The sequence below is a fragment of the Pinus tabuliformis genome, chromosome Q, assembly GCF_031772625.1.
Source record: "Pinus tabuliformis cultivar Carrire ecotype Pingquan chromosome Q, CPIR1, whole genome shotgun sequence".
NCBI lineage: Eukaryota > Viridiplantae > Streptophyta > Pinopsida > Pinales > Pinaceae > Pinus > Pinus tabuliformis.
In genome coordinates this window covers 437037472-437064952 of record NC_142296.1, presented here as the reverse complement: position 1 = coordinate 437064952, position 27481 = coordinate 437037472, and the positions used below count along the sequence as shown (strand labels likewise).

Sequence of the window (27481 nt, the reverse complement as noted above, 5' to 3'; positions counted from 1 at the left end):
GAGCAACAAATGAGAAAGCCTTTTCATTCTAATTATAGAGTAAATATACTTTCATCTAAATGGAGAAACAAGAAGGGAGAAAATTTGATGCCGAAGAAACTGCTAATGAAGGATATTTGATGCGGAAGAAACAGCTAATAAAAGATTGGAAGAAGGAATATGGCATAAATCTATTTTAATTTCAAATTTATTAAATATTTAAAGAGTGTCATTTTAATTTTAAATTTATTAAATATTTAAAGAGATTAATAATGTTTTTTCGGATTAATTACATTATTAGGATTTGGTCTATTTTCAAATTTATTAAACATCTAAAAAGATTAATAATGTCTTTCGGATTAATCACATAAGTAGGATTTAGTTTACCTTTGGAACCAACTTTATCCTAAAGATGAACCACATTAATTGGTTCCAAATCCTAATAATGTAATTAATCCGAAAAATATTATTATTTACAATATAAATCACAAAAATTATATAATCTAACATTTAAAGAGATTAACAAAAATAATATTTAATACAATATTCATTAGAAAAAAAATATAACATAAATTCATACTAATTTCAAATTTACTAAACATCTAGAAAAATAAAACTTGATATAATCTTCATTAGAAAAAGGAATATGACATAAATCCATCATAACCTCAAATGTATTAAACATCTTAAAAAACTAAAACTGAATACAAATCATTTAGACTTAATAATAAGATCGGGTTACATTGGCTTAACTTGTACTGAAATTAGATAGTAGTACAAAATTCCAAAATTTTTCCTTATAATACAAATATGGTAAAGTTATCTTTCTTTTTTTTTTCTTTTCTTTTCTTTTTTTTTTTTTTTTTTTTTTTTTCAAAAGGTGGAAAAACCTATCAAACTCAGTTTGTCAAAGCAACAGTGAGGACAGCCATCTCTGGCTGCTATCCGCGAATGTCAGTTGACACATCACTGTTATCAAGGAAAACCACGCCACCTGAAATAACCCGCTGGTGGTCCGTAAGGGAGCAGGCTTTCACTCCTGCCAGATGCCTCTGGGTCTTGGGCCGTTAACCTGTTTCCTTACGTCCGAGGAAGACGAGCTCTTAGCCAAGCAGAAGCAGTTTTAGGGCATACTCCAGGCCCAATGGTAAAGTTATCTTACTTTTAAATATCTTTGATAATACCCATTATATTTTCAATACTTAAAAATTCATTAAAAAAACCAAACCCCTCCGATACATCATCATTGCGAAATTTTCAATACCTACACACCCATAATAAAAAAAAACAAAATACAAACAAACAAACAAATAAACAAAAACCAATCCCCTCCCATACATCCGCATTGCCAAAATTTGGAGTAATGAAATATTGTCTAAATTTATTTAGCATTGTTGAGTTAAAATTCTTCTTAAATTCGAAACAAAAGAATTAAAAAAATACTATTTTAAATATTTGTGTACCATATTCAATTCTATTTTATTATTATTTAAAAATTGAAAATTTATTAACTTAATTACATCAAAATGCCAAAATAATAATAACAATAATTCTTCATATTAACTTAAAAAAACATCAAGATGCCAAAAGCTTCCTAGCATATCCCAGGAAGATTTCCAATTATTGTCACCAAGGCTTCAATTATTCTAGGGAGTAGTTTTTATTATTCGAACAGAGCATGTGGTGAACAAATAAGCTGCCCAAACAACTAGCTGTCGGCCTAATATAGTTTCCTGGTTTCCACTCTTCTTTGATGTTCTGTCACACTGTCTAGATGTCATACTGCATTCTGCATTGCTTCTCATCAATAAGTATTTTAGTCAATTAGGGATAAAATGTTTAATAACAATATTTCTTAGGTCATTATCTCTAAGACTTCGCAAAACTAGTGATACTTTGAAGGCGGGATATAAAGGGGCTGACAATAATCGTAAAAGTGCAGAATTATAGATTTGAAGACTCTAAACACATAACTTCAGAATTTTAGATTTTAAACACATAACTTGTTTTATATGATAAGGAAATCAAAAACCAAAACAGAGAAGATAACTAAATAAAAAGGAAAGCTGTTTTCTAAATGATAGTATATCAATATTTATTTAAACATTGATACATAAAAAGGAAAACTGTTTTCTAAATGACAGTATATCAATATTTATTTAAACATTAATATATATATTGTTTTTCTAAAAACAAAATCATTTAGTTTACAGAGCAGATTCAAAGACTTAAAACAAAGGTTACACAGTAAAACATAAATATAATTTTTAGTATGGAAAACAAAGGTTACACAGTAAAACATAAATATAATTTTTAGTATGGATATTTTCACAGTCAATAAATTGTTGTTGATGAAAATTTTTGGAGAACTATGTGTTGTAATCCGTTAAACTTCGAGTTTTTAAAAATAAATAAAAAATTAACCCAAAACATTGGACAAACTTGTCATCACAACACACTTTTCTCCAAATATCTTCATCCACAACCATAAATAAAACTTGCCCAAAAAAAACCTTCAAAAGTAATAAAATTACTTAAAATTTAAGTCATGTCAACTGTAAGGGCAGGAATTTTCTAATAGTATATAATGATTAAATTTGCAACCAACGATGTCATTCACAGGTTATTGAAGGTGAAAACATAATCTTGCAATTAAATGAAAAGCACATTGCTAAATTCATCTGGCATAGGAAGCTGGAAATCTTGGCTTAGCTCTCAATGAGAGTGCTGGTCTTATCTCATAATTGTTTTTTACCATTTTTGCGATTCCAACAGGATAGTAATTTCTTCTGACATTCACATTCCCCATGGTGGTTACCGTCACAGATCAACGACTATGTCTCACACATCCTCCATGGTGGTTACCGTCACAGATCAACGACTATGTCTCATGGTTATCCTGTATCATGCATTTTAACTAAATATATTAGAGGGTTCTCCTCAAATCATGTCCTCCAGGTACGAAGATGCTTCTGATTTTAAAAAATCACCCTGAAATGCTACTATATAATAAACTCTCCATATGAAAAATCTAGTGTGACATCTCATTTGATAGCTGCTAGATCAAAAGCTGTCTAAAAGCAAAAATAGCCTAAAAGCATTGGGTTCCTGATTCTGGAAGTCCGGATCAAAAGGATGGACACAAATTACTCATTAGTACAATACAGAAAGTACAACTACAGACAGAGAGAAAACAAATGATTGTTATTTTATTTACTTAGATTTAAATCTTGGCTAATAATATATTGAACTTGCTTAATAATATATTAAACTTTGATACCTTGAAAAATATTGTTATTAAGATTTCGAAATCTATACTTTCACTCTGAAGCCAATTTCAGTTTCTGCTGTAAAGATATAGCACATACTAAAATCAGAACTGGCCAACCATGCAATAAAGATGGTTTAGCTGATATTTCAGAAATAATCAAATGGTATGCCTTGTGTCTTTCTATTTTGTTGTTTTACCGTTCTTTGTTTATTTTTAGTATCCTTAGGTATTAGCCAGAATCAGGATATACTTCAAAATTTGTGATTTCATTACATATCCTTCTGTAATTGTATCTTTTGATTTATATAAATAACAAAGATATAATTTTCAGTTGGGAAAAAGATCAGCACCACATCAAGTTACTCAATTGGCCAAATTGCAAACAGCACATTCCAGGCAGCGGAGTCTTAGGAATTATAAAGCAGAGAAATGACAGTAAACTCTACAAATCTTCGTCACATAATTAGTTTATCTATTCCAAAATGCCCCTGCCATTGGGAAAGAGCATACATTCCATTGTTATATGGGGGATGCAGTGGATCAATTATAGTCAAAACGAAGAAAAGAAAGAATACCAGGATGTCAAGGCCACCGAATTCATTCTTCAACCATTGGGCAAATGCAGTAACACTGTCATCTCTCTGTATATCGAGTGTGTGAAACACCACGTTTTTTCTTCCTTCTTCCATGAGAGCACGAGATTGTGGAGACAAGTCTTGCTGCTGCCTGCAACGAGCAGTGAGAACAACAGTGATACCTTTGTCTGCAAGTAAACGAGCGATCTCCAACCCTATTCCTCTGTTGGCCCCTGTTACCACACCCACTGTCTCTTTCGTCCACCATTCATCTGTTGCGTCACATGAGGATTTATCCTATCATCACAAATTAACAGTTTGTTATATATCTAATCAGCATGATAAGCCATGAACTAACTGTTCGTTGAAAGCATGAACTCACCATTTCTGCTCCACCTTGATATCCTAAGTGCTGAGAGATAGAAAGAAAATTGATGAAAGAAATTAGGAGACTAGAGCAATATGAAATGAAAGGTAGCTATTATGCTCTTAAAAAAATTGGTAGTTGGCGTTGGATTTAGTAGTGTGTACTGCTCTCATAACTTTCGATGGAAGTAGTTTCAAAATATTTGTGTGCTCAGTTACAATTATGTCGCCGAATGGGCTGTTTCAACCATTTATTGAAAGACTGAACCAGTTTCAGTTGACACTTATTGTGCTTAAATCAATGAAAGAAGTCATTTTCATAGTTTATTGATTGAAGTTATTTTGACAATTAGGTTTTGGGATAATTTATTTATTTAATAAAAAGTTTTGGGAGTATTTATTGTGAGGTTTTTTAACTTTTATTATGAAACTTTACAGAATAAGAGCCTAAGAACTTAATACATAAACTCAGTGAAAAAGCAATTTGTTTTATAAACTATCTTTAATCTCTTAAATATTATTTTAAGTAGTTGATTTTGGAAATATCCATTAATTTTGTGAAACAGAATTTAAATACAAAGGACGGGCAGTTCCCTCAAGCTAGGGGGTCCATTGAAATTCTAAATATGTTTGTTGAGTGTTTGGAGTGTGTTTATTGTACATTAAAGGTAAATAAAAACCGTAGACTCTGTAACATAAGATTAGGTTTATCATTGAGTTATTCTGTTAAAAGTCAATATCACTGTACCATTCTTTTAATCTGCGTGCATATTTTCGGGCATTAAATACTCTATGTATGGTTGGTTAGGCGTTGCCGTATGAAAACTTAGCTATCCATGTAAAAAATTAATGATACGACTGTCTTATAAGTTGAAAAACAGTGATTTATATCTCCCGTATGAGAATCTGCATCCAGAGATGGAATTTGATGATCAATTGTTATTCACTATAGGTCGAAAAATGATTTGCAGCCAAATACAGTCAAAAAAAATTCCCCGATGTTATTTTTTGAAATGTTTGTTTTTTATTGTTATTTTTTGAAATGTTTGTTTTTTATTGTTATTTTTAAAAATAATCAAAACAAAATAGAAACTGTAAAAATTGTTATAACAGTTTTTTTTCCCTATTATCATTTTTTAAAATAATCAAATTCAAAATTAAATTTGATAAGTGTTTTAGATTTAAAATTCCTACTTAAAATTTGTCATAATAGTTTTGTTCCTTACTGTCATTTTTTTAATAATCAAAACGAATTAAAAATTACAAAAATAATCAAAATTAAATCTAATAAGTCGTTCAGATTTTTCCCATATGCAAAATATGTACAATCTAGAACTATATTTTTCAGTGGTAATATAACACTATACAACTTTTTCTTCTGAAAAAAAAAGTGTTTCAGATTTAAAATTCCTACCTAGTGCAAAATATTATTGATACAGGAGACAAGTTAACAGGTCGACGTGTTCGTGGCATTTTATGGATGGTCCGATTTGAATAGATTGGGCACCAAATGGATTTGTCTAAGTGCCATGTGGCAAACTCATAAATGCCATTTTATGTGAGTAGACTTGTAAATGCATATAGTTATTAGTTCATTAATGGCTTGTCTAATAATGTATTTAGTGAAATGGGACTGGTGATATACATTGCTTTACTCATTAGGGAGCGGAGTCGTATGTGGAGGCGGAAGAGTTGCTCGGACAGTCAAAAGTGGCCAGAATCTAGGCAAAAAATTTCAAAAAATCTTGGATGCACTGTTTGAATCATGTTTTTGATGGTGGAAATGGATTCAGCACCATCAAAAACGTTTAAAAGGCTAAGAATTTTGACAACTTTTACTTGGATTTACAAAAATCCTCGTTGGATGTTTTCAAAATATAACCAGAATTTCCGTAACTTTCAAGCAAAAAAGCATAACTTTTAGACTGCGGTAGTATATATATATATATATATATATATTATTATTAGATTTCAAATTAATAGAGTTTAGGCTTCTGTGATCCATATCAAGTTAGAGAAAGATTGTTAAGATAGTCTTCGGCAAAATCACATAACCAATCTTTTGTCGACGCGTTTCGAACCAACCAGTGTGGTTCATCGTCAGGACAAGATGAAGAACCAATCTGGCTTACCTAGATTAAATAGCGCGTGCAGAGACTGGTTAGAGAAAGATTTCGGCAAAAATCACATTGCGCGTTTCGAACCAACCAGTGTGGTTCATCGTCAGGACAAGTTGAAGAAACAGATCCAGCTTAGCATGTTATATAGACCAACCAGAGCCTCCAACGGCTAGTTTGACCAACCGTTAATATTGACTAATGGACCAGGATCAAAATATTTATTAATAAATATTTAAAAATTTTAGGTCAATTATTTTTAAATATTAAAAATTAAAGGTCAATTATTTTTTAAAGACAATTAGTTACAACGGACCGCTTCTATGAATAAATTAAGAGTTAAAAGTGAATAAAAATAACTAAGAAAATAAAAATAAAATAATAATAACACATTAAATAAAAAAATAAATACAAAAACACGAAATAAATAAAAATAATAAAAATAAAATAAATAAAAATAAATACATAAATAAAAATAAAAATAAAATAATAATAATTGTTGGGTATTTTTCAATGGGGAAAAATACCAAAACCAACAAAATAACCACCACAGAGACAATGCTCTGTTTCCTCTGTTCCAGGATCATTTGCAGAGAACCTCTTTTAAAAAATAACTCAGACCACAGCATTACACAGTCACAAAAACACTTCTATTGATTTAAAACAAAAATTGTTACACACATCATCCTCTGCGCAGAGAGGGATTTACCAAAATTACCTTCAGCCAAAACTCTGTTTTCACCTGAGAAATTACTGTGCTGGGTTTACTGCTGTAAAACCCATTTTTACATTACTGCTGTAAAACTATTTTTACACATACTGCTGTAAAAATATTTTACACATATGCAGTAAATTACATTCACAATTTCAAGAATGCTTGAGCACTCTTTTCTTTTGCATTTCCATGCAAATCCAATACATAAAAAGATCTATGCACTGCTGTGCAATATCTTCCCCTGCTTCACATGCTGGTCTTCATTCTGAGCTCTCCCTGCTCTTTCGCTGCTGCACCTTTCATCTTTGCGGATAGCACTGCTGTGCATTCATCTCCTCTTTGCTTTACTACGCACTGCTGTGCACTATGCTGCCTCCATCATTTTTACAATGGCCAACACTTAAAACAATCCACGCTCATCTCTTTCACGATGGCCAACATATATGTATAAAACATATAAACCACGCTCACCTCTGGTTTTAATGGGCATTACATATATAAAAAACGTACTCACATTGTGCACAGCCACCATGCCCAAATTAACTTGCTCGCAGTGACCACTCAATAAAAACTACAGCATACACTTCAGCTCTCGCGCGCTCTCATTCTTTTTTACAAAATGGTCAACATTTTTTTTTTTTTAAACATAACACATATATAAAAACATATATGTATATAAATTAAAACGTGCCCCATGCCCATATTAAAAGGGCCTTCACCAAACACTACGTAAAACATTAAAGGCCATAACTTCATCACTTACGGCGGTCAACACTCCACGCAACGCATTGAATTGACGCAGGCCCGTGCACCTTCAAGGATCGACGGCTGACAACACGCAACCAGATCGGACGGCGGAGGTGAATATCGGAAGCCATACAACTGCTGAGGTTTACCTCCCGAGAACGTGACGTTGCGTTACGTCAGGTCAGAAACACGTGGCGGCTCCAAATTTTCTCGGGTTGAAGAGTACGGAGATTCCCTTCCCCGGAAACTGGCCCGAGAAGTTTCAGGTGGGTATGCTGAACGGTTTCTGGCTGCCGTCGTTCGTGCTTGCTGAATCGGCTGCCCACGTCCGCCTGCACCCTGCAACCTGCGGTTGGAATTAACATTCCAACACTCCCCTTTAATTTCAACTGCTGGGCATTCAATCTTACCCAAACACTTCCTCACATGGAGGGATTCACCAACTGCTTCTGATGCAGCTCCACAAACAACAAAGTTGTCTTCCTCTTAATAGAGGGATTAACCTGAAACTGTGCTTAAGAGCACCTTCCTCATGACAGAGGGATTCACCATTACAATGTGCTGAAGAGCACCTTCCTCTTTAATAGAGGGTTTCACCAAATGACTGCTTCAAATGCAGTTCCAAAACAAACAATCATTGCACTGTTGTGTGTGCAAACTCATTACAATGTTCTCCTATGCTGATGCATATTCTCTGCTGCACTGTTGTGCCATCTTCTTTGCTGCGTCTACCCCACACTGCTGTGTCTACACTTGCACTGCTTGTGCACTTTTCAAAGACAAAATACTCTGTCTTTTCTGGAACAATTACACTGTCCCAATTTACAAATTTACACTGTTGTGTGTAAACATTTCTTACACTCACTGCTGTTGCATATATTGCATTTCAACTCAATGAACAACAAATTCATTACATTTACCTTTACTGCTGTAAGGAAAATTTCTTTTGCATGTGCTGCTGTTCAAAACTTCTTGCTGCTGCATTTTTCACATTCACTGCTGTCCATACCCATAACCATAGACTGTCATCACTGGGTTTTTATTTGCTGCTGCGTTGCCTCTGCAATTTGCACTATGGCTGCCTTTTTGTTTCATCATACTGCTGTGTGCCCACACACTAACTCTTTACTCTCCATTACTTGCACATAGAGAGAGATCATCCTCACGCTGTTTTGCGCTGCATTCTCCACACAACAAAAAAAAATTAACACGGGCTGCTGCCTTTTCTTTTTACACCCTTGCTTCACACAATCTTCAGCTTCATTCATTTTATTCTCACAATGCACTGCTATGCAATTCCTTTCGATTTTCTGCTGCCACACACATTCTCATCCACCCATGTGCATTAAAAATCAGCTGTCCCTGTTTTTCTTTATGCATTTCTTTGCATGCTGCATTGCATACAAAAAAAATATTACATTTTTCACTGCTGTGTGAAAAATTTCATTGCATTCTCAGCCACTGGACATTTACGTTCTGTTGCGTTTTCCCTTCTTCTCATTTTCTTCTCACTGCGTTGCATTTTCATTCCCAATAGAAAACATTTCAATCTGCTGTGTATTATACTCACTCTGCTGTGAGTATATTTTCTCACTTTACATAGAAGGAAACTACCTTCCATAGCTATGCATTTCAATGCATGTGCACCACAAAAAAAAATTTAAACTGCTGTTCATTCTAATCCATGTGCTCCAAAAAAAATTTCCAAACTGCTGTTTTATGCTCTATCTTCCCGCTGCTGTGAGGGTCTCCATGCTTTGCATTTTTCTCTTATCTTGCTGCTGCTCTTTACATTTCAGCGCTGCCATCTTTTCTTCTTTATGCATTTCTGTGCATATTGCATAAACACAAAGCAAAAACATTGCTGATTTCATCACTGCTGCATATTACCTTTTAGAGGGATTAACAAAGATTTCATTTGCAACTGCTGCGCTGCAATACATCCTCCATCAACAAATGACTGTTAATACAGTTCAGCAACAAAAATTTACAAGCTCCCCTTTAATGTATGCTTGTCTTCTTTTGGCAAGTTTTCTCAAAACAAATTTAGATCCACTGGAGAGTTCAAGGGGTTTTCAGATTGCATTTCCTTCCTTCTCCATACTTGTGTAACTTTCTTCTTTTGTGTGGGTCTAGCTTGCATAGCAGCCCATCTTAAGTTACAGTCACGTGCCATATGCCCAATGTTATGACACTTAAAACATTCTACATTTTTCATGAATGAAATTTCATGATTTCTTCTAAAATTGTCTCTTGGAGGTTTTCGGAGACTACAACATTTATCTTTATGAAATGCTCTACAGTCTTTTGCCATATGACCAAAGTTTGAGCAAGCATAACAATAACCATAAAATGAACTTTGGTACCTGGGAGATGGAGGTTTCCTTGATGTACTTCTGAAGCCTTGCTGCCTTGAGAATCTTTGTTGATAACCATTGCATCTTGCCTTTTTGACATCAGCTACATTTCTTCTTGGAGCTGGTTTTCTACTTGGAGCAGGATCTCTTCTATTGCTGCCTTCATTTTTCTCCTTGCCTTTGCTGGAACTAGGAGCATCACCATCTCTCTCTGGCTTCTTCACATCTCCTTTGCTTAAAGCATCCTCATCCTTGTTTGAGGATTCACCTACATACCCAAGTCCTGATTTATCAGATGGAGATCTGTGATAGCTGAGCATATCATCCAAAGCTTGAGAGCTCTTCATGATCTTGTTCATCCCTTCAACCTTCTTCTTGAGGAGGACAATCTCTTCTTCTAACTTTTCACATTCATTATTTTTCTTTGCAAGCTGTCTCTCAGTTTCTTCCTTGCTACGAGTAGCTTCAGCTGCTATTACTTTGAAGGAGATAATATATGTCTTCATTTTGGAAATTTCTGCTTGACTGCTCTCCATTTTCTTCTCAGCTTCTTGTGCTTGCTTCCTGGCTTCTTGTAGTTCGGACTTAAGGGAGGAGACCTCTACCTTGTACTGTCCAATCTCTTCTACAAGCTTGTTCACTTTCTTGTGTCTTTGTTCAAGTTGACTTGTCAAGGCATCTGCCTGCTTCTTTGCTTCATTCAGCTGATTTGTCATGGATATGACTTCTTCATGATGCTTCCTCTTGCATTGATCAAGCTCCTTCTTAAGCTTGGCAAGCTCTTCATCCCTTTCTTTTACTTGAAGCTTGATGAGGTCGAGCTTTTCATTCTCAGCTTCTATGATGGGTTCTTCTTGACTCATTGTCATGGTCAGTGCTCCCTTTGCATGAAGGTCATGCAGTCTGTCCCAAATATTCTTTGCTGATGAATATTTTCCTAGATTCTTCTTCACAGAATCAGGCAGTCCATCCAAGATTAGTTTCGCTGCTTGTGCATCATACTCCATGGATTCTTTATCCATCTTGCTGTCATCAATCACTGACTCCCAGACTTCAATCCCCTCAGACATTAGGAAAGTCCTCATCATTATTTCCCATACATCAAAGTTTCCATCAAACTTTGGAACCTCAAATACAATGTATTCAAATGGATTGTCTTCTATTTTAGTAGAGGAGGGAGTCACATTTTTAGCAGGCTTGGAGGCTTTCTTCTTTGACCTTGCCATTCTTATCTAGGCTTCAAATACTTGACTGTGTTTTCTTTTAAATCACTGACTGTTCCTTCAACAATAACACAAAGGAAAGCTTGAGGAATACCTTAATCCTTTTGGCTGTGGCTTCACACTGCTGGAGAAGTTTGATTGCTGCAACCACACCTTCCTTCAGCTTCTTTGAGTCTTCAAAGAGCCTGGACTAGCTTTGATACCACTGTTGGGTATTTTTCAATGGGGAAAAATACCAAAACCAACAAAATAACCACCACAGAGACAATGCTCTGTTTCCTTTGTTCCAGGATCATTTGCAGAGAACCTCTTTTAAAAAATAACTCAGACCACAGCATTACACAGTCACAAAAACACTTCTATTGATTTAAAACAAAAATTGTTACACACATCATCCTCTGCGCAGAGAGGGATTTACCAAAATTACCTTCAGCCAAAACTCTGTTTTCACCTGAGAAATTATTGTGCTGGGTTTACTGCTGTAAAACCCATTTTTACATTACTGCTGTAAAACTATTTTTACACATACTGCTGTAAAAATATTTTACACATATGCAGTAAATTACATTCACAATTTCAAGAATGCTTGAGCACTCTTTTCTTTTGCATTTCCATGCAAATCCAATACATAAAAAGATCTATGCACTGCTGTGCAATATCTTCCCCTGCTTCACATGCTGGTCTTCATTCTGAGCTCTCCCTGCTCTTTCGCTGCTGCACCTTTCATCTTTGCGGATAGCACTGCTGTGCATTCATCTCCTCTTTGCTTTACTACGCACTGCTGTGCACTATGCTGCCTCCATCATTTTTACAATGGCCAACACTTAAAACAATCCACGCTCATCTCTTTCACGATGGCCAACATATATGTATAAAACATATAAACCACGCTCACCTCTGGTTTTAATGGGCATTACATATATAAAAAACGCACTCACATTGTGCACAGCCACCATGCCCAAAATAACTTGCTCGCAGGCACCACTCAATAAAAACTACAGCATACACTTCAGCTCTCGCGCGCTCTCATTCTTTTTACAAAATGGTCAACATTTTTTTTTTTTTAAACATAACACATATATAAAAACATATATGTATATAAATTAAAACGTGCCCCATGCCCATATTAAAAGGGCCTTCACCAAACACTACGTAAAACATTAAAGGCCATAACTTCATCACTTACGGCGGTCAACACTCCACGCAACGCATTGAATTGACGCAGGCCCGTGCACCTTCAAGGATCGACGGCTGACAACACGCAACCAGATCGGACGGCGGAGGTGAATATCGGAAGCCATACAACTGCTGAGGTTTACCTCCCGAGAACGTGACGTTGCGTTACGTCAGGTCAGAAACACGTGGCGGCTCCAAATTTTCTCGGGTTGAAGAGTACGGAGATTCCCTTCCCCGGAAACTGGCCCGAGAAGTTTCAGGCGGGTATGCTGAACGGTTTCTGGCTGCCGTCGTTCGTGCTTGCTGAATCGGCTGCCCACGTCCGCCTGCACCCTGCAACCTGCGGTTGGAATTAACATTCCAACAATAATTAAAATAATAAATAATTAAAAATCAAATAACTAAATGGGAATAAGAGTAAAATATGAATAAACATAACTAAATAAATAAACATAAAAATAAAATAACAATAAAATTGCGGATTGAACCGGCTGGGGTTCCATCTCCGTCCTTCCTGCAGCTTGGCTCGTTGGTTGATGAAACCGTTAGTGATTCTGGTCCGGTTGGCATCGAATTGGGTAAGTCTGAAGTCGTGGTTCCGCGCGAAGGCTCTGGTGGAGTGTTAGGCGCTGAATGGTCTGGCCCTAGGCTGGAGTCGTTGTTTCCCTCTACATCCTTCCAACAGAGCGTCCCTTCGGTCGATAAATCGGTATGTGGTTCTGTTCGTAAAGAGGACCCTAATTCTGTCTTCGGTTGTAGCGGTAATGACAATATAGATAACGAGCGGATTGAAGTTTTTAATAACGGTATCAATTCGAATTATGATAATGAAGCTATATCACATAAGAATAACAAAGATAAAATTAATAATGCTAATATTCCTAAGTATGATTTTAATATAGTATATAATAATAATATGAGGGGTCGTGGTAATATAGTTGGGATGAACCGTAGCAATAATATGGATAGAGTTAACGTTAAACATGTTAATGACTTTAACAATTGGAATGATAGGAATGGAGCTTTATCTCATGAAAATAACAAGGATATAATCAATATGCATAATTATGATCGTAATAAAGTATATAATAATAATATTAATAGTCATGGTAATAAAGTATATAATAATAATATTAATAGTCATGGTAATAAAGTTGGGTTGAATAGCCGTTATGGTAAGTCTGAGATTAAGGGTATGTCAGTGTGTAAATCGGGTTCCCTTCCTCAGGGCAATAAGGTGGTAAATTTGTCGAGCTCTTCCTTCCCGCCTGCAGTTTTTAGTCTCTTAGGGAAAGGTCTGAATTTTGCCTTAGCCCCGAGAAAGATCCCGATTGAAGACATCATTTGCGATGTGGAGTATGGCATTAAGAACCTTCCTGATAAGATTAAAGACACGATTAGGCAGGATTGTGCCGTTACCCTGAGGAGGGCTAAGCCTCCCCGCAGCAATATCAGCAAGGCCGAGTTCGAGGCTTTAAAAAGCCTGAACAATAATCGTGACGTCGTGGTCTTAAAAGCTGATAAGGGTGGGGCTGCTGTGATCTTGGATAGAAAGGATTACAGGAATAAGTTGTTGGACCATCTTAGTAATAGCGGGAGTTATAAGAAGCTTTCGAAGAATCCCCTCAAAAAGGTTTCCAGAGCAGTCGCTCTTGCGATCAAGTCGTGCAATTCCACGATTCCTCTAGCTCAGAAACTTATTGAGGGTAACCCCATCACTCCCAGGATTTATGGTCTTCCTAAAATCCATAAGGAGGGGGTCCCCCTGAGACCCATTGTCAATACCATAGGTGGTCCGACTTACCTCCTGGCCAAGTTCCTCGCGGCAAAATTGAGACCCTTGGTCGGGCAGACTGAGTCCTTTGTCAAAGACTCGGCTGCTTTTATTGAGGATCTCAAGAATATTAATATTGATCCAGAGGACATCTTGGTTAGTTTTGACGTGGTCTCTCTCTATACCTGCATTCCTATCAGTGAGGCCATGATGGTTATTAATAAGCTAACTGACCCTGACACGGCCAAGTTAGTTGAGCTGTGCCTTACCTCTACCTTTTTCAGCTTCGAGGGAGAATTCTATGAGCAAACTTGCGGAGTTGCCATGGGCTCCCCCTTGTCCCCTGTTGTCGCGAATCTCTTCATGGAGGATTTTGAGTCGAAGGCTTTGGCCTCCTCTCGTCTCTTACCAAAGCTTTGGAGGAGATTCGTTGATGACACTGGTGTTGTCTGGTCTCATGGTCCGGATGAACTCGATCGCTTCTTCTGTCACCTTAATAACCAATCCGCCGCCATAAAATTCACGATGGAAAAAGAAGAGAATGGTTGTCTTCCGTTCTTGGATGTTCTCATCTCTAAAAAGGTGGATGGTTCCTTTTCTCATCAGGTGTATAGGAAGAAGACGCATACTGAGCAATACTTGCATGCTTCTTCCCACCATTTCCCTGCGCAAAAGTTAGGTGTTCTTAGCACGCTTGCCACCCGTGCTGTTAGAATTTCGGATGAGGAGAGCCTAGAAAAGGAGAAGGCTCACCTCCTGGATGTCTTTGAGAAGAATGGTTATGATAGACGCCTCGGTCAAAAAGCCTTCCTCAAGGCTAAGAAGGAGCCGTCCACTCGTAAAGTTTCCAAGGATCATATCATGGGTGTGAACCTTCCGTACATCCAAGGAACCACGGACAGGATTGCAAGGATTCTGAGGAAGTACGATGTGGCCGCGACCTTTAGACCTCTCAACACTATCCGTGGTTCCCTCAGGTCGGTGAAAGACCCGATTGACCCTAAGGACATGAAGGGCGTCTATGTCATTCCCTGTTCCTGTGGGACCCCTTATATTGGTGAGACTGGTCGCTCTATTAATCAACGGATTAGCGAGCATTCGGCTGACTTAAGACATGGAAGGACCAAGTCCTCGGCCCTGGCTGAGCATGCGGGAAAGACTATGCATCATGTGTGTATAGAGGAGGCTCAAGTCATTGCCAAAATTGCGCACTTTCACCATCGCAAATTTAGGGAGGCCCTGGAGATCGAAAAAAGGCCGGTCAACCTTAATAGGGATGATGGCTGGAAGATTAGCAGTTGCTGGGTCCCAGCCTTGTCTTCTTAGCCTTCTCTTTTCCTTTTGTTAGGTCTTAGGGTTTTTGTCTTCCACCTCCTTTAATTTCTTTTGTCGGTTTTGTCCTACGATCTTGGAACGGTTGAGTTTGTTTCGAGCTATTATTGTATATATGGGGCTTATTAGTATTATATTATTTAAGTATCCCTAGGTTAACCTTAAAAATTAAGTTTCCCTTAAACGAATTCTTATTAAAAAAAAAAAAAAAAAAAAAAATTAAACCTTATAAATATCAATTATTATCAGTATTGATATGATTATCCTTAATAAAAATTTGGAATAAATATTCTTTTTAATAAATAGTGGTTTAACCTGTAGATTTAAAGATACCAGAATAGTAGTTTAGTAATAAACTCATCAATTTGGATTATGATTCTAGGAATTATAGTTGAACAAACTGTTTAGATCTATCAAGATGATTTAGATTATGTAATAAACTTTTAATCTATTGACCAATCTATTTAAATAATAAATATGATATAGACCTAACGTATATTAGATAATAATGACACTATTAACCTTAATAAATTTGGAATAAAAATATTTTTAATGTTTTAGGTACCAATAACATTAGTTTTAATAATAAACTATCGACCTTAAATTATTAGTAATAATAGTTCACCTTGGAATAACTATTATTAGGTAATTATGATTTTCCATAATATTAGTTATATTTTTCACCTAATATAGCTAATTCTCTAATAATAATAATAGAAGATTTAGATTATTATTTAGTTATTTAGCTGATTGACTTAATGACCAATCTAATTAAAATATTAAATTTGGTATAGATCTAACTTACCAGAGACCTTGAATTAATTATCACACAACTATCTAGTAGAAAAATAGGGTTTGGTACCTTTACTTGGAATAATATTTAAATATGATATATTAAGGGATATAATAACCATCTTAATTAAAATAGGTACATAATAAGAATAATACACCTAATTATTTTAAATTTACCAGTAGATTTACCTAATTATTTTAAAATTTACCAAATATTTTCCTATATTTAGCTTTTTAGAGAAATATTAATTGAATAATAAATTTTTAGTAGTTTGACCAGGGTCTCTTGGTCAAATTAGCCGTTAGAAATGTAGCCGTTGGGATCTCTGCACACTCTATTTATTCACGCTAAGCTAGATTGGTTCTTCAACTTGTCCTGACGATGAACCACACTAGTTGGTTCGAAACGCGTCAACAAAAGATTCGCTATGTGATTTTGCCGAAGATTATCTTACAACAATAAAATAAATAAATAAATGGATAAAATAAATAAAAATGAAATAAAAAATAAGAAAAAAACATAATATAAATAAATTAAAAATCAGAATAAAAATAATAAATAAATAAATAAAAATAAAATAAAATAATAATAACTAAATCAATAAAGATTTTAAATTTTTAGGATTTTTATAAATGCTATTTATAAAAATATAACCAGAATTTCCGTAACTTTCAAGCAAAAAAGCATAACTTTTAGACTGCGGTAGTGTGTATATATATATATATATATATATATATATATATATATAGACATATTATTATTAGATTTCAAATTTTTAGGATTTTTATAAATGCCATTTGACCTTAGCTAAATTCATGAATGTCATTTGGTTATTGGATTTAGAGCATTTCAAATATAACAAGCTTTATGTATTTTGCAGCAACATTTAATATTTTTCATCAAATATTTACTAATACAACCACATTAAAAATATTAATATGGTTGATATAATCTAAGACCTCATTTGTATCTACCTTTAATAAATATGTAACAACAAAAATAATAATACAAAAAACTATTACAATAAAAATATTATTATTATCCTTATAATTAATAATAATAATTTCTTTATAATAATTATTATTTAATATTAAATGTTATTTATTATTATTTAATTTTAAATTATGTAATATAAATATGAATCCTTAGATTAATAAATCCAAGGAACAAATATTGTAAACTCAAGGGGTTAATATTTAAACCCCAAGGGATTATAAATCCAAGGGAATAATATTAATCCAAGGGATTAACCCTAAAAACTCTAGGGTTTATATTCCCTTAGGTTTTTAGCGTTAATCCCTTGGGTTTATAACATCAATCCCTTGGAATTATAATATTAGCCCCTTAGGTTTATAAACCCTATGAATAATATTATACCCAAGGGAATAAGAAACCCAAGGGATTAATACTAAAAACCCAAAAGAATATAAACTCTAGGGTTTTTAGTATTAATCCCTTAGATTAATATTATTCCCTTGGGTTTATAATCTCTTGAGGTTTTAGTATTAACCCATTGGATATATTAAATTCCCTTGGGTTTATAATATCAATCCCTTGGGTTTATTAATCTAAGTGTTCATATTCCCAGGGTATAATATTATTCATAGGGTTTGTAATTAATATTAATTCCTATGGTTTAATATTATTCCCTATGGTTTAATTCCTTGGGTTTTTAGTATTAAACCTAAGGGATTATAAACCGAAAAGAATAAAATTAAACCCAAGGAATTAATATTATAAACCCAAGATATATAAACCCTAAGATAAATATGAAATACCCTCGTATAAAGATGGTTGACCATGGTCAACCATGGTCCAACATCGCATTGTGACAACGACTGTCTCAAAATGAAAATCAACCATTGTCAACCATGGTCAACCATGCTTATTTTAGGGTTTATAATATTTATCTTAGGGTTTATATACCTTGGGTTTATAATAATAATCCATAGGATTTAATATTATTCCCTTGGGTTTATAATCCCTTAGGGTTTTAGTATTATACCCTAGGAATATGAACCCTTAGATTAATAGACCTAATTGATTGATATTATAAACCCAAGTGAATAATAAACCCAACACGTTAATACTAAAACCCCAAGGTATTATAAACCGAAAGGACTAATATTATTAAACCCAAGGGGCTAATATTATAAATCCAAGGGGCTAATATTATAAATCCAAGGTATATAAACCCTTGGTTGACCATGATTTATATTTAAACTGAGGGATTAATATTGTAAACCTATGAATAATATTATACCCTAGGAATATGAACCCTTAGATTAATATACCGAAGGGATTGATAATATAAACCCAATGGATTAATACTAAAAACCAAGGGAATATAAACCCTTAGATTCATAAACCCAAGGGATTGATATCATATATATTATGGTTGACCATGGTTGATATTGAGACATTTGTTGTCCAAATGCGATGTTGGAAGACGGTTGACCACGATTGACCATGGTTGACTTTCATAGTGAGATAATCTTTGTCACAATGCGATGTTGGCCCATGGTTGACCATGATTGATTTTCATATTGAGAGAATCTTTGTCATAATGTGACGTTGGACCATTGTTTGTTGGCATTATGATTCAGGTTTGGCGCTATGGCAGAGGTGTTGTACTTGATGGCAACTCACTCAAGTGGCAAATCTCTGTTCAGGCTCTCAAAATGATAGAAAATAAGGGGTTCGCAGGTACTCCGTTCAAAAGGTGCGGACCCGCAGGCACGCCATTCACAAAGTGTGGTCATGTCCGCAGGTTATCTGAACAGAAGGTGTGGACCCCAATACACGCACTTTCATGCAGAGAAAACCGCACGCTCGTGGGAAATCCTATGGTGGTCCATGGTATTTAGTCCGACGTATATGATCATATGGTTTTGGTCTGTGGTATAGCATCTAATTTATTGAACCCCGGTTTTGGGTCCCTTGTATTGGTTTTCTATGGTTTTGATCCATGGTTTGAGTAAGGGCTTGCCTATAAAAAGGAAAGGAGATCATTTGGCTAGTCACTTGAGAAATTTGAATATCTTAAGATCTGAAATTTTGGGCGACCGGTTTGAAAAGCTAGATCTAAATCAAGGTGAAATCTATAAATCTATTGATAGGTTGTGATCTCTTTGGCGCATGATCAGATCTGTGGATCTGACTGTCTGTGGCACATTGAAGGACTGTTAATTTGGCTCTATTCGGAGGTCCGTAGGTGATCCACAGCGCAGGTGCAGGGGTCCGCAGCGTAGCAGAAGGCGCAGGTACGGGGGTCCGCAGCGCAGCTGAAGGCGCAGGTGTGGGGGTCCACAGCGCAGCAGAAGGCGCAGGTGCGGAGGTACGCAGAGCAGTAGAAGGCACAGGTGCGGAGGTATGCTGTCGGGTAGACAGAGCAGGTGCGGAGCTACACAGTCCAGACACAGAAGAACTGCGGATATTCGCAGGTTTCTATTGGTGAAGTTGCGAACTTTTCTTAAAATATTTGTTGGCTGCCTTTTATCTATTGCTACAGAGTTTTGGGTTTAGACTACTGGTATTGCTTTTCTGGTTACTGCATTCTGAGAAGTTATTGGTTGATTCATTGGGTGATTATAAAAGGAGATTGGTTGATTCACATGTACTTGATGATTATTTGATGTTCATGGATCCAGTTTGAAAATTTATGAAAAGTGGTCCTTGGAAGAAAAGAAGTAGGTCAGCACCTACGTACTAGTAGTTCAGCTAGTACAAGAGCTAAGGGGGTTGTAGCTCCCTTCCAGGAGGGACTGGAAAACAAGAGAGGGTTATAGCTCTCAGCAGGTTGCAGCCTGCGTACTGGTAAAGGACTGCACCAGTACAAAATCATTGTAAAAGAAGTTTCTAATTGAAAAAAGATAGAGACATATTGCAGCAGGTGGTTTTCACCCACATTGGGTTTCCACCTTATATCTGGTGTTCTTTGGTGTGACTATCTGTTTTTCTTGTTCTTGCTCATTATTATATGGTACTGACATACAAATTAATGATCAATATCTAAAGAATAAATTAAAGTATAAATCTGGAAGATATATTGAAAAGAATTTGATAATACTGATTCACCCCCCCTCTCAGTATTATTTCCAACAATTGGAATCAGAGCCAGGTTCTTCTGAAGAAGCTTGATCGCTTGAAGGAAGATCCATCATCATGAGCAACTACGAGAGAGAAGCATCTATCAGGGCACCAATTTTTGACGGGACAAACTTCGTTTATTGGAAGGTAAGAGTTACTGCCTATCTTCAATCTCTTGGTACAGAAGTCTGGGACATCATAGATATATGGTACACTTTTCCATCAGCTACTCCTACAGATCCGGCTGAGAAGAAGAAATATGAAACAAATGCAAAGGCTGTCAATACGCTATTAGGATGTCTATCTCAATCAGAATTCGTGAAGGTTATGCAGTATAAATCCGCAAAAGAAATATGGGACAAGATTGTTCTGAGCTATGAAGGAGATGAACAGGTAAAACGAGCAAAAATTCAAACCCTCAGAATTCAGTATGAAAATCTCAGAATGCACAATGACGAAATTGTGGCTAACTATTTCCTTCGTGTAGATGAGATTGTTAATTGTATGAAAATTTTGGGTGAAGAAATAAAAAAGGTTGTTGTGGTTGAAAAGGTTCTAAGATCTTTGTCCCCTAGGTTTGAATCTAAAGTTTCTGCAATAGAAGAAAAAGAGAATCTATGAAACCTTACCATGTCACAGCTGCACGGAATTCTGACTGCCTATGAAATGAGGAAAGGAGGACCATCAGACAGGAGAGAAGTTGCCTTCAAGGCTTCAGGCAAAGGAGATTACTATGAGTCAGGATACATGTCAAAAGAAGAAGAAGAATCAAATTTTGTCAAAAACCTTCAACGGGGTGCTGGACAATTCCGAGGTAAGTTACCTTTCAAATGCTTTGCTTGTGGAAGAGTCGGTCACTATGCTGCCAAATGTCCTCATAAGGATAAGATTGACAAGGGGAAGGAACCTGTTATATGGAACAAGAAACAAAATGCAAATAAGAAAAGCTATTACACTCATGAAGATAGTGATGGACTTTCAAATAGTGACGAAGATGAACGAGGTAATTATAAACTTTTAATGGCTTTTGAAGATGATGATTACATGGATGCTATAGATGAAGAAGGTCTTTATGAAGAGATTTATAAACTCAAAATTTGTTTAGAAGAGAAAAATGTGATTATTGATTCTCTGCAATGTCAACTGGCTGAAAGGGAAAAACATCATGAAAAATTGGAATGTGAAATTGTTGGTCTTAGAAAAGAGATTGAGAAAACAAAAGCTCTTAATCTTAAATTTGTTAAAGGATCTGAAACTCTGGATGAGATTATCAATGTGCAGCGTTCTCCACTAATCAAGACAGGTCTGGGATATAATGGAGAAGCATCTCAAGAATCCACCTCCAAATGCTATCTTGATGCAGCAAGAAGGAGTGAGCAAAGGCCTAATAGAAATCATCAGGGACAGTTTACCTCAAGAATGAACAAAGACTATCAAGAAAATCGGGGGCAATCTACCTTAAGGACAAACAGAAGCCACAACCAGCCACAGGTAAAAGCTTCCCAATTTGCCTCAAGAATGGATGTCAGTAGAAACTACAATCGGTTGGTTGATAGATTTGAAAATCACAGGAGTTTCTTCAATGGCCAATGTTTCTCTTGCCATAACTTTGGTCACAAAGCAGCTCAATGTGTTGCCTATAAGACAATCATGACTAGAGAAGCTCAAAAACAAAGAAGTATGAATGGAATCACAAAAAGGACCTATAACAACTTTTACGCCCTTGAAAGTGAAATTGAACATTCTATTTGTAATAACTTTGGTCATGAAGATTCTGAATGCAGGAGCAGGTTTCAGAAGACAACTCAGAAGGAACAAACCTCAAATGCCAGAACATGGAGAATGAAGGAACCACAACCAGAAAGATGTGGGATAGCTTTATATGCAGAAGGACAGGAAAATCAATGGTACATCGACAGTGGATGTTCGAAGCATATGACAGGTGATAAAGAAAAACTTCAATCATATAGTGCTTTAGAAAAGGGAAAGAAAGTTTCTTTTGGAAATGATACCCCTGCAGTCATAAAAGGAAAAGGCACTGTTCAGTTGAAAGAAAAAGTCAAAGCTGGAAATGTTTTGTATGTTGATGGCTTGAAGCATAATCTACTGAGTGTCAGTCAGATGTGCGATCAAGGAACTGAGGTAATATTTCGATCAAATGGATGTAGTGTTCGTGATCTTGATACAGGAAAAACAGTGATCAAAGGCATAAGAACTCCAAATAATTTATACATATTTGAAGAAGGAAAACAACAATGCTATTTGAGCAAAAATGATGAACACTGGTTATGGCACCGGAGGTTGGGGCATCTAAGCTTTTCACAGATAAGGAAATCATGCAAGTACCAGGCAGTTCGTGGTCTTCCAGACATCAGAATTCCAGACAACACAATATGCAAATCATGTCAGTTTGGTAAGCAAACCAGAACTAACTTCCCTAAGAAGGAAGGATCAGCTAGAAGGCCACTTGAACTTGTCCATACTGATGTATGTGGCCCATCTAGGAAAAGGTCACCTCGAGGAGAAGAATATTTCATATTATTCATTGATGACTTTTCCAAGATGTGTTGGATAGGAATTATGAAGCACAAAGATGAAGCCTTTGAAAAGTTCAAATCATTCATAGCCTTGGTGGAGAACGAATCAGATCACAAAATCAAATGCCTTAGGTCTGATAGAGGTGGGGAGTTTACCTCGAATAAATTTTTCGACTTCTGTGAAGAACATGGAATAAGAAGGGAATTCTCTATAGCTAGGACTCCTCAGCAAAATGGAGTAGTGGAAAGGATGAACAGAACGATTCAACAAATGGCTCGTGCTATGCTTGATGAGTCTGGAACTCCCGCAACCTTCTGGGGTGAAGCTGCATTTGCTGTGGTTGTTATTCTCAACAAAACAAATGTCCAGGTGAACAACACTCAAACTCCTCATGAGCTCTGGTATGGTGAGACTCCTTCGGTAAAACATTTCAAAAATTTTGGAAGCAAATGCTATATTAAGAATAATAATGAACATCTTGGCAAATTTGAACCTAGAGCAGATGAAGGCATTCTCCTTGGTTATTCTGCCCACAACAATGCATACAAGTGTTACAATAAAAGACTTGGAAGAATTGTTGACAGCATTGATGTAGTGGTTGATGAAGAAGGAAACATTCCTAGGCAAGTAAATTATGAAAATATCGAAGAGGATGAAGTCCATCCTTCAAATCAGATTGATGATGAAAAAGAAACTCAAGAGGCACCAGAGGAACAGATAAGGATAGAAGAGAAGACTCCATCCAGGTACGTTCAGAAGAATCATCCAGAATCTCAAATTTTGGGGCAGAAAGAGGCAGGTATACAAACAAGAAGAACAATTGCAGAAGCCTCAAGCTATTTGGCATTGCTCTCCTCCACTGAACCACAAAATGTAAAAGAGGCATGCAAAGATGAATGTTGGGTCAAGGCAATGGATGAAGAACTTGAGCAGATAAAAAAGAATAACACTTGGGAGTTGGTTCCTAGAACAAAAGATAAGAATGTTATAGGGACAAAATGGATCTTTAAAAACAAGTTGAATGAAAATGGGGAAGTGATTAGAAACAAGGCCAGACTTGTTTGTAAAGGGTATGCTCAACAAGAAGGAATAGACTTTGAAGAAACTTTTGCTCCCGTTGCTAGACTTGAGGCCATCCAAATGTTCCTTGCTCTCTCAAGCTTTCAGAAGTTCAAAGTATTTCAAATGGACGTGAAATCAGCCTTTCAGAATGGAGACTTAGAAGAAGAAGTGTACATTGAGCAACCAAATGGTTTCATTCTTGGGAATGATCCAAATCTTGTATGCAGACTAAAAAATTCTCTCTATGGTCTTAAACAGGCTCCAAGGGCTTGGTACTACCGTTTGGACAAATATCTTCATCAACAAGGTTTTTCAAAAGGATCAGCAGATAGAAATCTTTATATAAAAATTGAAAATGACAAATTGCTAATACTTGTTGTGTATGTAGATGATATTATCTTTGGCAGCAATGAAGAAGCTATGAGTCAAAGCTTTGCCTTGGTGATGCAAAAAGAATTTGAAATGTCTTTTCTTGGAGAACTGACATATTTTCTTGGATTGCAAATCCAACAAAATGAAGGCGGTATCTTTTTGTCTCAAACCAAGTACCTCAAGCAGATTTTGAAGAAGTATGGCATGGAAGATTCAAAACCAGTATGTACACCTATGGTTACAGGATGCAACCTCAGTGCAAATGATGAATCTGCAGCAGTGCATCAACCAACCTATAGATCCATGATTCGAAGTCTGCTTTATTTGACAGGTACCCAACCAGATATCATGCACGCAGTGGGAATAGTTGGAAGATTTCAAGCAAATCCAAAGGAAACTCATCTTCAGGCAGTTAAGAGAATCTTCAAGTACCTTCAAGGAATTCAAAACTATGGCTTATGGTATCCTAGAGATACACATCTCACACTTCATGCTTATACAGATGCAGATTGGGCCAGAAACGTGGATGATAGGAAAAGCACTAGTGGGGGTGCATTCTTCATGGGTTCCAGATTAGTATCTTGGTTTAGCAAGAAACAGAGTTCAATTGCTTTATCTACAGTTGAAGCAGAGTATGTGGCTGCTGCATCTTGTTGCACACAACTTCTTTGGATGATGCAAACCTTGCAGGACTTTCAAATCACTTGTACTCCACCTATCTCCATCGTATGTGATAATACAAGTGCTATCAACATTTCAAAGAACCCAGTCATGCATTCAAAGACCAAGCATATACCTATCAAATATCATTTTCTTCGGGAACAAGTGCTTGAACAAAAAGTCAAGTTGGAGTATGATCCTTCTAAGGAACAAGTTGCTGATATACTCACCAAACCACTGCCCAGGGAGACCTTTGAATACCTCAGGCAAAAGCTGGGGGTAGTTGATGCATCATCTTGTTGTTGAATCTTATCTGTTTCAGAGATGTTGGTTGTACGCGAGTTTCATATGGGGTATACGCGTACATTCGTTGGTTTATGGATTGGTCAAAGACCATTTGGCACAGGTTCAGGGGGAGCATTTATTCTTCTAAAAATACATTGTTGGCATCTTCAGAAGGATGCTGATCTGAATATTGCTGCTAATGTTTTGTCTCTATGTCTTATATCTCTTTTGTCAAGGTCATTTATGGTGTATGGTGGATTATGGTTCTTCTTGAAGAAATTTTCTTTTGCAGATCTGGCCTATAGTCAGGGGGAGCATGATCAACTCAGCAGAGTAGAGTTTTCAGCATGTTCTCAAGGGGAGCATAACCCTTTGCCCTTGATGACAAAGGGGGAGAATGACTTTGAGGATCTTGGGGTTGCCATGAAGTCCAAAGGGGGAGATTGTTGGCATTATGATTCAGGTTTGGCGCTATGGCACAGGTGTTGTACTTGATGGCAACTCACTCAAGTGGCAAATCTCTGTTCAGGCTCTCAAAATGATAGAAAATAAGGGGTTCACAGGTACTCCATTCAAAAGGTGCGGACCCGCAGGCACACCATTCACAAAGTGCGATCATGTCCACAGGTTATCTGAACAGAAGGTGCGGACCCCAGTACACGCACTTTCATGCAAATAAAACCGCACGCTCGTGGGAAATCCTATGGTGGTCCATGGTATTTAGTCCAACGTATGATCATATGGTTTTGGTTCGTGGTATAGCATATAAATTATTGAACCCCGGTTTTGGGTCCCTTGTATTGGTTTTCTATTGTTTTGATCCATGGTTTGAGTAAGGGCTTGCCTATAAAAAGGAAAGGAGATCATTTGGCTAGTCACTTGAGAAATTTGAATATCTTAAGATCTGAAATTTTGGGCGATCGGTTTGAAAAGCTAGATCTAAATCAAGGTGAAATCTATAAATCTATTGATAGGTTGTGATCTCTCTGGCGCATGATCAGATCTGTGGATCTGACTGTCTATGGCACATTGAAGGACTATTAATTTGGCTCTATTCGGAGGTCCGCAGGCGATCCATAGCGTAGGTGCGGGGGTACGCAGCGCAGCAGAAGGCGCAGGTGTGGGGGTCTGCAGCGCAGCAGAAGGCGCAGGTGCAGGGGTCCGCAGCGCAGCTGAAGGCGCAGGTGCAGGGGTCCGCAGCGCAGCAGAAGGCGCAGGTGCAGAGGTACGCAGAGCAACAGAAGGCGCAGGTGCGGAGGTATGTTGTCGGGTAGACAGTGCAGGTGCGGAGCTACGCAGTCAAGACACAGAAGAACTGCAGATATTCGTAGGTTTCTATTGGTGAAGTTGCGGACTTTTCTTAAAATATTTGTTGGCTGCCTTTTATCTATTGCTACATAGTTCTGGGTTTAGACTACTGGTATTGCTTTTCTGGTTACTGCATTCTGAGAAGTTATTGGTTGATTCATTGGGTGATTGTAAAAGGAGATTGGTTGATTCACATGTACTTGATGATTATTTGATGTTCATGGATCCAGTTTGAAAATTTATGAAAAGTGGTCCTTGGAAGAAAAGAAGTAGGTCAGCACCTACGTACTAGTAGTTCAACTAGTACAAGAGCTAAGGGGGTTGTAGCTCCCTTCCAGGAGAAACTAGAAAATGAGAGAGGGTTGTAGCTCTCAGCAGGTTGCAGCCTACGTACTGGTAAAGGACTACACCAGTACAAAATCATTGTAAAAGAAGTTTTTAATTGAAAGAAGATAGAGACATATTGCAGCAGGTGGTTTTCACCCACATTTGGTTTCCACCTTATATCTGGTGTTCTTTGGTGTGACTATTTGTTTTTCTTGTTCTTGCTCATTATTATATGGTACTAACATACAAATTAATGATCAATATCTGAAGAATAAATTAAAGTATAAATCTGGAAGATATATTGAAAAGAATTTGATAATACTGATTCACCCCCCCCCAGTGTTATTTCCAACATTGTTTACCATGGTTGATTTTCGTATTGAGAATATTTGTCACAATGAGACGTTAGACTGCG

The 27481-nt window shown here is 36.5% G+C and overlaps 1 protein-coding gene across 2 annotated transcripts in view; it reads right to left on the bottom strand.

Annotated features, from left to right (window-relative positions):
- Nucleotides 1-27481, bottom strand: part of LOC149220094 (short-chain dehydrogenase/reductase 2-like) — a 99034-nt gene that overhangs the window by 2800 nt on the left and 68753 nt on the right. The window contains exons 1-2 of one of the 2 annotated variants that reach the window (XM_089384653.1): nucleotides 4208-4369; nucleotides 3826-4122 (exon numbers count right to left, since the gene is read on the bottom strand). In XM_089384653.1, the coding sequence (XP_089240779.1) occupies nucleotides 3826-4122; nucleotides 4208-4210 (300 nt within the window). In that variant the 5' untranslated portion in view covers nucleotides 4211-4369. Of the gene's footprint in view, nucleotides 1-3825; nucleotides 4123-4207; nucleotides 4370-27481 lie in introns of those variants that run through there. The other variant, XM_089384652.1, reaches the window with a different exon arrangement.